The 12,387-nt window shown below is 36.4% G+C and overlaps 1 protein-coding gene across 3 annotated transcripts in view; it reads left to right on the top strand.

The window, feature by feature from the left end:
- Positions 1–12,387, top strand: part of KAT6A (lysine acetyltransferase 6A) — a 112,685-nt gene that overhangs the window by 69,498 nt on the left and 30,800 nt on the right. For all 3 annotated transcript variants that reach the window (XM_032838038.1, XM_032838036.1, XM_032838037.1), the window contains one exon: positions 2,059–2,177. In XM_032838038.1, coding sequence (XP_032693929.1) covers positions 2,059–2,177 — 119 coding nt within the window. The remainder of the gene's footprint in view (positions 1–2,058; positions 2,178–12,387) is intronic.

Here is a 12,387-nt window from a genome sequence, read left to right as displayed (position 1 = left end):
GGTGTAACATCCCTCTTTTTATTCATTTCATACTTACGTTTCAGGCTAGTTCACTAGTTTTCAAAGTAGAAGATCTGTAGAGAAGACTTAATAGTGTAGCAGGTAATTCAAGTCAGAGGAGAGAAATTTTCATTAACTGTTTTGATAATTAAAATTTAAACTAGTCTCATTGCTCTTTAGTGCCTTGAGTTTACAGACTTAACCCTGTGAAGGAAGTAGAAAAGTGTCTGAGGAAAGTAGAAGAATGAGAATGGACTTCTTTGGATCACAAGGTCAAAGATATAGTATCTCATATACTGCAAGAGAATTTCTTAATGTTGATTTCCTTCCCGTGATTGTCTTATCAGTGATTGTATTCACTGTTTCTTTATTCCTGCTTATATAGGAATAAACAGGTTGATTGGTCCAGCACAGGAGAGGAAATTCTCATCACTGTCAGGTCCCCCTTTTTATGCTGTATTTATTGGCTTTTCACCAGAGTGGCAATCAACTAATTACTGTGTAAGCACTTAAGTACTTTTCATGACTTTGTCAGTCATGTACACTGTAGCTCCAGTCTGAGTACATTTATCTAAGAAAATATGCAAGCCATTTAGGTCGGACTTAGGAGGAAAGAATCGAAAGCAGATCCTAGTGAAAGGCATTTTTGAATTAACTGTTTCACTGGAGATGGATTATTACGAGAATATCCTGGAAAGTTTTAGAACTAGAAGTTATTAGAGAATATGGGTAAAGTATATGGAGGATCAATATTGACTTTTTGCATTTGTGTGAGTTTTTGCTGTAATTGGCTTTGTAAATTTCTTTATGAATTGTAGAGTTTAAGGAACAGTCTGGACCGTCTGATAGAATGCTCTTGAATGCTCTACTAATCTGTGCCTGCATCCATCTGTGTCATGCACTAGGGGGCATTAAAGTCACGTAGTATCTTCAGATCCATATTTTTCAATTTAGGAGTAGTTTCAGCAGTGAGTCCTTGTCCTTATTCTTCTTACACTAAGTGAATAACACACAGCCTATATGTCTATTTAATTTTCAAAGGAACTGTCACGAATTGATCTTTTCTTCCGTGCTTATACAAATAGGAAATTAGTCCATCAGCGGTGTCATCTTCAAGTGCGGAAGATCATGATCTACATAATCCCCTAATACTCCTTTCATGAATTTCCTTCCCCACGTGAGGAAGATACATCATTTACTGATGATTATTATAATTTCTCATACTTACCCAGAGGATTATCATCTGTGATCCTCAGATTTGTGGAGTTTTGCTTATTTAAAAGGGCACCCAGAATATGAGGGCAGTATGGTAGCTATTTTGAAGGTTATCTTTTTGCTGAGATAAGAATGTACTGACTGGCCTTATGAAGATCATAAGACCATTAAGATTTATAAAAGGAACCAATTTTCCATGTTTTGGTACCATGTGATGAAAATCATGTCCTGCTGTAACATACACTTCTTCCATACTACCAAAGAAGGAAAAAGCAATATTTGAATGTTGATAGAATAAATTCATACTAAAAATTTTATATTCATATTACTTCATATTTTCATATTCCTTAGACCTTTTTCCTGTTCTGCTTTTGTGTAATTATTCTTTTAAGTTTTTATTTAAATTACAGTTAACATACATAGTATAATATTGTGTAATATTTGTTCAGGTGTATGGTTTCAGCACTTCACATCACCTGATGCTCATCAAACTTCTACATATATTTTATAATTGTATATATCATATATTCATATATATTATATGTATGTATATATTATATAAATGTAGGTATTATATACTAAAATATAATGTGTTAATGAAGTTAAAATTTAGTTATGTAATAATTTTAAGAAGTTTTAGGACAGGTCAGGTTTTCATTATAAGCAGATATAATATGTACATATTATTTACTGACCCATCTTTCCAGTTGTCATTTTATTGCTGTCTTCTTATAAAAATAATATTAAGGTCTTCAAACTGAAAGGCTTATGAAATTTTTTCTAGTCCATTTATTAAACTAAGGATAATATTGATAACATGTGAGCTCCTTTTTTTATGTGCAGACAATCAGGATGGCTGGGATGGCAAACAAGAAAGTGAGGAACGGCTTTTTGGGAGCCAGGAAATCATGACTGAGAAAGATATGGAATTATTTCGTGATATCCAAGAACAAGCACTGCAGGTAAAGTTGGATATTCAGATTGGACAAATAATATGGTCCTGGACAAGGAACAGGATTAATTTATCCTGGGGTAAAGCAGTAACAGCAATTCATTTATCTGTCTGATCTGCAAATAGATGTCGTTTTTCTGTGTACATAGTTCTGCTTGTTAACATACTCCTTTTAAACCCATTATGACTGCTTTGGTTTTGCAGATAAACAGGTTTCCTTTGGCTATCAGCATTTTCTTTTTTAAATAAAGATTTTATTTCTTTATTTGAGAGAGAGAGAAAGAGCACGCACGCATGAACACAAGCCGGGGGGAGGGGCAGAGGGAGATGGAGAAGCAGAAGACCCCCTGAGCAGGGAGCACAATGTGGGGCTTGCTCCCAGGACCCCAGGATCATGAACTGAGCTGAAGGCAGATGCTTAACTGACTGAGTCACCCAGGTGCCCCTTGACTACCGTATGAAATGAGTTTGGTTTATTTATTTTCTGCCTTATGTATGAAAAGGAGTTTGGGATTTGACCAACCAAAAAACAAAAACCACACTTTTTTCAAGTGATAAAACACCCATATTCATTACTGCTGGAAATATTTATTAAATGCTTTTGCCTTAATCCTTTGGGACATGTAGCAAGATATGAATGTATAGACAGAGAACCTTCAGATGCTAAAGATGCCAAAGTGAATGATAGGATTCCTTTTCTCAAGCATAGTCTAGGAGAGACTTGTAAGTAAATGATTTCATTCATGTGGAAGGTTTACGTGTAAGGTACATGGTGTTTTGGGAGAATAAGGAACAAGCATCTACCTGTGCCTGGGCATTGAGGGGAAAATACTATATGAGCTGGTCTTAAAGAATTTGTACTAGTTTATCAGGATGACAAGGAATGGGGTCCCATATAATCAGAAGGAAAAGAAGCACGAAGACTTGAAAATGGGGGAAAACATGCTTAATTGTGGGAATAAATAAATTTTCACATAGGATAAAGAACATTAGGTAGAAATAATAAGAGGTGAGATTGGAAAAGCACAAGGGCTAGATCGTAAAGGCTCTTCTAGATCATGTTCATTTATCCTGTGTCTTTTTTTTCTTTGCCACCAACTCATTATGTTAGCCAAGTTGAGTTCTAGCTTGTCTTGAAAGTTAGAGTTTATAAGGCTGATGCTGGGGATTCCTGTTGTATAGGTGACACTCTTTGGATTAAGAAACCCATTTGTGAACAGACTGTCTTTGTCGGTCACTATGCGAGTATTTTTGAAAAATAAAAACAGTATAAATAGCAAACATTTGCTGAGCATTCTACCATCTTATGATTTAACAAAGTATTGGCTTTGAGTCACCTAGATCTTGGTTCAATTTGTGGTTTGTCATTTACTGACTTCTACTTTGGGCAGGTTGTTAACCTTGGAAGGTACATTTCTTTTCCTACCAATGAGAAAAATGGTATTATAGATGCTACAGTAGAAATTTACATGGAGTTCAGTGGGAATTCAAAGGAGGAGGTAGTTCTTTTTTGAGGAACTTTTTTTTTCTAAGTTGCAGACATAATGGTAATGCCCTTTTACTCCTACTCATTTGTGCATATTTCCTAAAAATAAGGGTGTTCTTGCACCTGATCATAGTTTGAAATGGGGAATTAACACAGATAAGTTGTATTATCCAATCTGAAGATTTTATTCAAATTTTGTCAGTTGTACCAGTAATGTTCTCTTATGGCAAAAGGAGAAAACAACTTTCCCTGGGTCGTTATCCAGTCTAGGATCATGTGTTTTAATTGTCATGTCTCCTTGGTTTCCTTTAGTCTGAACAGTTCTTCAGTCTTTATCTTCCATGATTTTGACATTTTTGAAGTCAGGTCATTTATTTCAGAGACTGTCCATCACTTTGAGCTTGTTTTATGTTCCACCATGATTAGATTCAGGTGATCCACTTCTGGCAGAAACACTGTAGAGGTGATGTGTCCTCTGCGCATGATGTTGGGAGGTATGTAGTATTTGTGTGTCCTGTTACACAGTGATGGTAACTCTGAACCCTTTGTTAAGGTGGAATTTCTTCTCTGTAAAATTTTCCTTCTGTAAGTATCTTCTGGCAATACATTTTGAAACCATGTAATACCCTGTTTCTCATCAAACTTCTACCTGCTGGATTTAACACCCAGTGGTGATTCTTGCCTGAAACTATTACTCTGTTGGTTGCTAAACAGATGATTTTCTAATTCCATAATTTCTTTCATAAAGTTTATTAATTGGTATTCTTCTGTAAGGAAGAGCCTTTTTTCTTCCCATTTATTTTATTCATTCCCTTTAGACTTGAAGACTTTTATTTTATGAATTATGATTTGTTGCTGTTGATATTTATTTTGAGGCTGACATTGTTCCAGATTTGGGCAGGAGAGACTCTTCAAGCTGGCTGCTGTGTCCTTTTGACATGTCTCCCCATCTTTTTTTTTTTTTTTTTTAACTTTGTCCAATTTATTCAGCTCTTTTTAAAAGTTGGGTATAATTGACATATAACATTCTGTTAGTTTCAGGTGTGCAACCTAATGATTCAATATTTGTGTATATCATCATCCTTCCTTCTGACCACAGTGATAGTGTTCTTGGCTCTTACTGTTCTAGCTGTAGATACAGCTATTTCTCTAAGGCATCTTGGTTTATTTTAATGGAGAGTGGGAATAAATGGCAGTTTTGTCCTTTTACTTGCTCAGGTCCAGAGAGATATCTTGATTTTCTCTCACTCTTTCTATTTTGTACTCTGTATTTATTCCATAAGCAACTTCTAATGGTTCCACCTTCAAAATATATCCAGAATATGACTACTACTACTATTATTTCTACCTTTACTATCTTAGTCTAAGCCACCATTATCTCTTGATTGGGCTGTTGTAATATCCCTAATCTCCTTGCTTCTACTTTTGTCCCTCACCCAAGTCTCTAGTCTGTATTCTTTATACAGGGGCCAGAGTAAATATTTTCAAACTTAAGTTGGATCATACCACTCCTCTGCACAGAAAACCTTTAATGTCTTTCAGTCTTGTTTAGAATTTTTAGTATATGCACTGCTGAAGCAAGCACTTGCTTAGAATTTTTAACAACCAAAGTCTTTATCCTTATTATTAAGACTGTAGCATTTTGCGGCTGCCTTTTTCTTTGGCTACTCCCCTTGTTCTGGCCCTTGTTCACTTGTCTCCAGCCACAGGACTCCTCTTTCTCAGACACACTGGGCACCCTCCTGTCTTGGAGCCTTTGTACTTACTGCTCCCTCTGTCTGGATTGCTCTTTCTTTAGACTAGATGTCTGGTTGGTAGAAGTTAGAATAATAGAGTGAGAAGAGAAAGATAGACTAGAAAGAGTTAAAAGGGATGCTGAGCCTTGTTGAGGCCCAGTGGAGACGATATAAATTTGTATCAACAGTAATCTAGTTAACTGTGTGTTTTCCAGCATTTTATTAAACTTGTGGTTGTCCCTGTGTATATCCGGCAGTGAGAATATAAACAGCTAGACTTTTGAATTCTAGCTTGTGCTTATTTTCATTGGCAGTGAACTTAAAATTCTTATGATGGTGGTATTTCTCCATGAGGGTCTTTCATTAGTATTCATGTGCCTGGCATGGTGTGAGAGCTGTAGGGTGAACAAAAAGACATAGACTTTACTTTCGTGATGCTTTCAGTTTTATGAGCGAGACAATAAAACAATAAACAGTCATATATAAACAGTCGTATAAATAAATCTTTAATTACAAACTGATAGGTAATAGGAAGAAAATAAGAATTCATCAAGAGATTATAACAGGGGCTTCCTGATCTGGATTGCTGGAGGTTGGGATTCCTCTCTTAAGGAAGTAATAATTTACACAGAGACCTAAAAGATAAATAGAAGTTCAGCAGGTCAAAGTGCTAGAGAGAAGAATGTTTCAGACATAAGGGGACTGCCTGTGTAAATATTTTGAGACATATAAGAACTTCATAAATTTGAAGAACTGTAAGGAGACCAGTATAACTTTAATACAATGAATAAGAGAGTCACACAAGATGAAGCTAGAGAGGTAGGCTGAGGACATAAATTAGGATTTGGCTTTTTATTGTAGTAGGAAACCAATGAATGATTTTTAGCAAAGAAATAGCAAAGTCCGATTTGCATTAAATTTTTCTTTTCCTGGCCACTATATGAAGAATGGATTAGAATTAGGCAAGAGTGGAATACAGAACCCTACTTAGAGGTTTTTTAAATGATTCAAATAAAAGAAGCCACTTAGACTAGAGGCAGCAGTGGAAATGGGAGAGAAGTGGACAGATTCAGAATATATTCTAGAGATGGAATCAGCAGAACTTGGTGATAGATTTGGTATGTTTGAAGGAGCAAGAGGACACCAGGGTTGACTCCTAGGTTCTCTGACTTCAGTTGGTTGAGGCTGATTGGGAAAGTTACCATTGGTTAGATTATATGATATTTTGAAAATATTTATAAAGATAATATATGAAGTAATTTTTGAGAGACTAGATAATGGCTTAGTAGAAGCTCACTCAAAGTTTGTTTCAGAAATATTGCAGGGAGATTACAGGGTCTTAGGTGATCTTACAACTGTACCAGTAAAAGATAAGTGATACAGGAATTAATTTTGGAATTCATCTAACCAACAACCTATCATTTATTGCATGCCATCTTGGTTCTAGGAACTGTGCTAGGTGTAGAGGCTATGAATAAGATACAGTTTTTATTCTCATAGAGCTTACAGTCTAGTAAGAAATGTGCCAAGAAAAGCAAATCCAGTGTTTGCTTATAGTGATTTTATTGAGTAAGTTTTGTATGGTGTGTTATCTAATTGAGTCAAGAATTATTTTTTTTTAACTTTTGTTTTTTCATATTTTTTTTAAAAGATTTTTATTTATTTATTTGACAGAGATCACAAGTAGGCAGAGAGGCAGGCAGAGAGAGCGGGGGGGAAGCAGGCTTCCCGCCCAGCAGAGAGCCCAATGCAGGGCTCAATCCCAGGACCCTGGATCATGACCTGAGCCGAAGGCAGAGGCTTTAACCTGCTGAGCCACCCAGGCGCCCCTGAGTCAAGAATTATTGAAATGTTTATTAAGGAACATCTATTAATTGGTTTTGATTTTTTTTTTAAATTTCAGGAGTAAGAATATCATTTATCTGGTACTATGTTTCTTCATTAGCTGTACAATGAATACGTTTACTAAAAGCGCCACCTCTGAAAAGAAAAATAGAAGTATGAGAAATTAGTAGTATAGGCTTTTGTTTTGGAGTTTTTTTCCAGCAGTAATCTTACGGGTCTGGAGGAAATGGTTTTTCTTAAAAGTTCCATCACCAGAAAGAAGCATTTGTATTCAGCTCATTCCATTGGAACATAATAGCCTTTTTGAAATATATACAATGATTTTTACATAAAATATCAGCAAATAGCATGTTGTATTTCCATACTAATTTTAATGCTTTTTAATTCGGAAGAATTTGATTGCTTTTTTTTTTTCTTGATATGGTTGTAGAAAATTAACATAGCATTTTTAAAATCTGTGTGGGTTGTTAGAATAATTTATTTCTTTACATAAAGAATTGAACAGTTATTAAAATGGGATAAACTAGATTCAGTAACTTCCCTAATCCTATGAGGTAAGGATTGTTAATGCCATTTTACATATGAGGAAATCAAGACTTTTAGTTGCATGACTTTCTTGAAGTTACATAACTAGTAATGGCAGAAGCGGGGTTTGAACTCAGGCCTGTGCAGCTTCACATCTTATGCCCTTTTAATCACAATAACATCCTGCATTATGCTGTTAAAAAAAGTTATAGAGGCATCAAAATCATAAGGCATGTACTAAAGCCAAGTAGGGAAAAGTACATAGAAGATAAATCACAAACAGTGACATAAGAATACGAATTAATGTAAGTCACTGCTGTATTAAATGATACAGATTGTTCCCATATGGTCAGAGTATACTAAGATTAGTAAGAGTCGGTATGATATGAGATGATTACAGAAGTAGCTGGCTTAAAGGATGATTCAGATTTAGGTAAATGGAGAGAATGAGGGCTTACCGGGAAGGATAAATAACATTAAATTGAGCTTTGAGGGATAAATGACAACTATAAATATGAGAGACATTGTGAGTTTTGGTCCATCAGATCAACAAATACTTGAGGGCCTAATATATGCAATCATATTGTGGAGATGATGTAGAAAACGCAGTAGTTGCTCATAAAGGTGTCATAGTATAGATAGTCCTTGCTTTGCATAGTACTGTGTTAATGGAAACATGTGCCTGGTAGAATCATGTCCATTCTTTATATTTGATCTCAGTTTAGATATTCACAAGTGTGAGTTAATGGCACCATATAAAGCAAGAACTGCTTGTGTTTAGTTTTGATAGATAAAACAGAGTGAATTTTTGTTGGGCAATGGTAAGAAATATATTGAATAACTAGTATAGGGCTGAATTTTGGAGGGCTTTAAAAGCTGGTAGTTGAGTGGGGGCACCTTGGTGGCTCAGTTGGTTAAGTATCTGCCTCTTAATTGCAGCTCAGGTCTTGATCAGGTTTGTGAGATTGAGTACAGGTCAGGCTCTGAGCTGGGTGTGGAGACTATTTAAGATGCTGTCTCCCTATCCACAACAACCCCCCCACCTTAAAAAAGGGGGGGAAAAAGCGAGTAAGAGGACATTAGTCTTGGCATTCCAGGATTTAAAGGTATCCCCGTGACTGCTTTTTTGTTGTTGGGATGATTTCTCTTTGGTACTGGTGAAATTAGAGATGGGGAGTGGGAGGTTGTTTTAGTGTCTTGGGCATTTACCCATTAGTTACAAGTCACATATTAAAGGCTAGTTAAATGTATTTTGAGTTCATTGGTTTGACAGTTTAGCACAGTTTTACTGATTGTTTTTTTAAGGTTGTGGTTAAGAGCCTAGGTACTAGAAACAGCCTCTGCTGAGTGATCTTACTTCATAGATTCGTTGAAGGGACTGAGTGATATTTCATTCAAGGAGCTGATATTTGCAAAGTGCTTAGTGTGTCATTCATATAATGAGCACTAGATAAATGTGAGTTTCTGCTAGTTATCTTGGTGCTAGGTGCTAGAAATACTTAAGTAAATAGAAAATCTGTCCCTGTTCTCCAGTTGAAGAGACATAGGTAAACAAAGCCATGTGGTTAGTAATAGATACCATTTTACTATGTGCCAGGTACTACATATAGCATTATATATCAGTTTTTTTTTTTCATTTAGTACAACCCTGTTACTTGTTGCTGTTTTACAGATGAAGAAATGAAGCTTTAGAAAGAATGTCTTACCTAGAGTCATATAGTTGTTAGTACCAGAATCAGTATTTGAACCCCATGCAGTCTGACTCCAGATCCTTAACTCTTAATTTCTAGTTCATGCTATCATGCTACCATAGAAATATACATGAGATGAAATGAGAATGAACAGGAAGCATCTGTCCAGGGATGTTAGTGGAGTCTTTATAGAAGAGGTGATATTGGAATAGGCTGTTGAGGGAATGAGTAAGAACTTTTGATTGGGCAAGAAGAGGAAGGCATTTCAAAAAGAACAGTTTGGGTTTGAGAAAGCTTATTGAACCCTTGGAGCTGCATGCAATTAGTTTGGCTGGAGTTCAAGTAAGAGATGAGATTGAAATTATAAGTATGGACCAGGTCACATAGGTCCCATGGTTGATGTTAAGAAGTTTGTGCTTGATTTTTTGGTTACAGAAGTTCTTTCAAATAGTTAAATAGCTCTTGAGGAGCTATTGAAGACTTTAAAAGAGTGATATAATTGTATTTGTGCTTAGAAGCTCAGCTTTGGTGATACAGTGAGCAGTGGATTGAGTAAGACCTGAACATGGACATCTCCCAGTCCAATGATCACAGTAATCAGAATGAAAAGTGCCTAGGACCCAAATGAAGGTGGAGGAGATACAATAGGCAGAGATTTTGAGAAAGATTTAGGAAAGAATGGAAAGATAGGGTATTGGAAGTTGGGGTTGAAGGAGAGGGCAGAACCAGATAAATCTCCCAGTGTTCTTCTGTTTTGAGTAGGTGATACTAAATGTGAAAAAAAAGAGGAACTTTTTTGATAGGAGAGACCTTGCTTTCGTTAATTGGGGGCATGTATGAAATCTAAAATGGAGGACTTCTGTAGACTATTGTATATATGAATATGCAGGTCCAGGAGGGTTTTAGGTAGGAGATATGCTGGGTTATCACCGCACAGGTGATAGATGGAACTATGCAGGTAGTAGCTAAGGTTGTTATCGTAGATAACATTTAACAATAAATATTGCTGAGTACAGGTTACCATTTGCCAGGTGCTGGAGTTAAAACAGTGAACAAAACAGATTTTTTTTTTTTAATCTGCATTAGGAGCTTACAGTTTAATTGGGTTGGGCCTAGGTTAAAGTAAATGGTATACCAAGTGGTAGTGTTATGGAGAAAAAGCAAGGGAGGGAGAGAGAATTCAGAAGCAAAGGGTAGATTTGTGCAGTTTTAAATTGTTGAGTTAGGGACTCCCTGACATTTAACAGAACCTTGAAGGAAATGCAAGATCTGATTTGGGATTTGTTATGTGGCATGGTCAAGGAAACAAAAAGAAGGCCAGTGTGGCTGGAGCCGAGTAAGTATGAGGTAGAATAGAAATTAGATAATGAGAGGACAGAAAGGTATTGGGAGGTCAGATATGATAGGGTTTTGTAGGTCATTTTAAAGACTATGGCTTTCACTCTGAATGAGATAGTAACCCTTGGAGGATTTTGAGTGGAAGAGTGACTTAAGTTTGAACAGGATCACTCTGGCTTCTCTGTAGATTGAGGCGGAAATAGAAAAACAAGAAGGAAACTTAGGAGAATATTAGAATTATCCAAGTAGGAGATACAGTGGTTTGGAACATAGTGTTAGGGGGAGAATTGGAATTCTGATTGCATTTTGAAGGTGGTAGACCATTAGGATGTGCTGACGGATTGGATGGTGAAACAAGGAATTAAGGAGGAGCAGGTTTGAGGGAAAAAAGATCAGAAGTTTGATTTCGAACAAGTTAAATTTAAGATTCTTACAAGGTATTCAGGAGAGGAGATGTCAAGTAGACAGTGGGGTAGATGTGTCTGGAGTTGGAAGTGTAGGTCTGGGCTGAAAATTTATGTAGAACTTGTTAGTAAGTTGCTGGTACTAAAAAGAAGGAGACTAGATGAGGTCATCAAAGGAAAGGACAGAGCTCTGAGAACTCCTGAGGTACTCCAGGTTTTAGAAGATTGGAGAAAGGAGAAGGAATGGCCAGTGGAAGAGGGAAATCTTGGAGATATTGGTTCTTTACAAACGAAATGGAAAAAAAATTTCAAGAAGGAAGGAATTGAAAATTTTGCACATAAATGTCAAGTGAATTAAGGACTGAAAATTGGCCATCAGATATAGTAACGTGGAGGTCAGCCTGAGAAGCAGTTTCCATGAGGGAAGGGGAAGATGAAAATATAATTGGAGCTCATTCAAAGAGGAATGGAAGAAGAGAAATTGGTTATAGAAGTAATGTGGGACTACTCTTTTGAGGTAGTTTGCAATGAAGGGGAACAGAGAAAGAGAACAGTTGGATGAAGTTGTGAGGGCAAAAGAACGTACCCATTTTTTAAATACGGAAGAAATAAATAACAGTTGTTTATATGCTGATAGGAATGATCAGTGGAGAGAAACCTGATGAAAAGGGGGAAGGGGAAATTGTCCAGTGTGCAAATGGAGCACTGGCTTTAGATGGGAGCACAGACAGTTGAGTTATAGTATTAAGGAATGATAGGCTCTGTGGGCACAGAGGGTAGACATGCAAATGTGGCTTTGGAAAGTTGTGGAAGTTCTCTTTTGACTGCTTCTTAGTTTTCTAGTATAGTGGAAAGCAAAGGCATTGATTGCAAGTGAAGATAAGCTTAGAGGTGTTGGAGGCTTGAGGAGATAAAAAGTATGAAGTAATTTTTAAGGAAAATGGGAGAGTGAATGGAGTTAGAGAAGCATCAAAGGGCCCATTTGAGGTTGGTAATTAAGAATTACAAATTGAGAACAGTCGGTGTGATTCTGTGTTTTTTCTCTAACCATATTCAGTTGTTGGATTATGTGGAAAAGTGAATTTAACCAGAGTTGGGATTTTGTTGTTGCATTGGGGGAAAGGAAGGGAAGATAAAGATATATGCAAAGATGAGGTACAGTAAAAGACCTTGGAATCTAAGATGGTTTAGGAGA

This window comes from Lontra canadensis, unplaced genomic scaffold, assembly GCF_010015895.1.
Source record: "Lontra canadensis isolate GAN:19392208 unplaced genomic scaffold, GSC_riverotter_1.0 scaffold101, whole genome shotgun sequence".
NCBI lineage: Eukaryota > Metazoa > Chordata > Mammalia > Carnivora > Mustelidae > Lontra > Lontra canadensis.
Note: the sequence above shows the minus strand (reverse complement) of the source record. Positions and strands in the feature narration are given on the sequence as shown.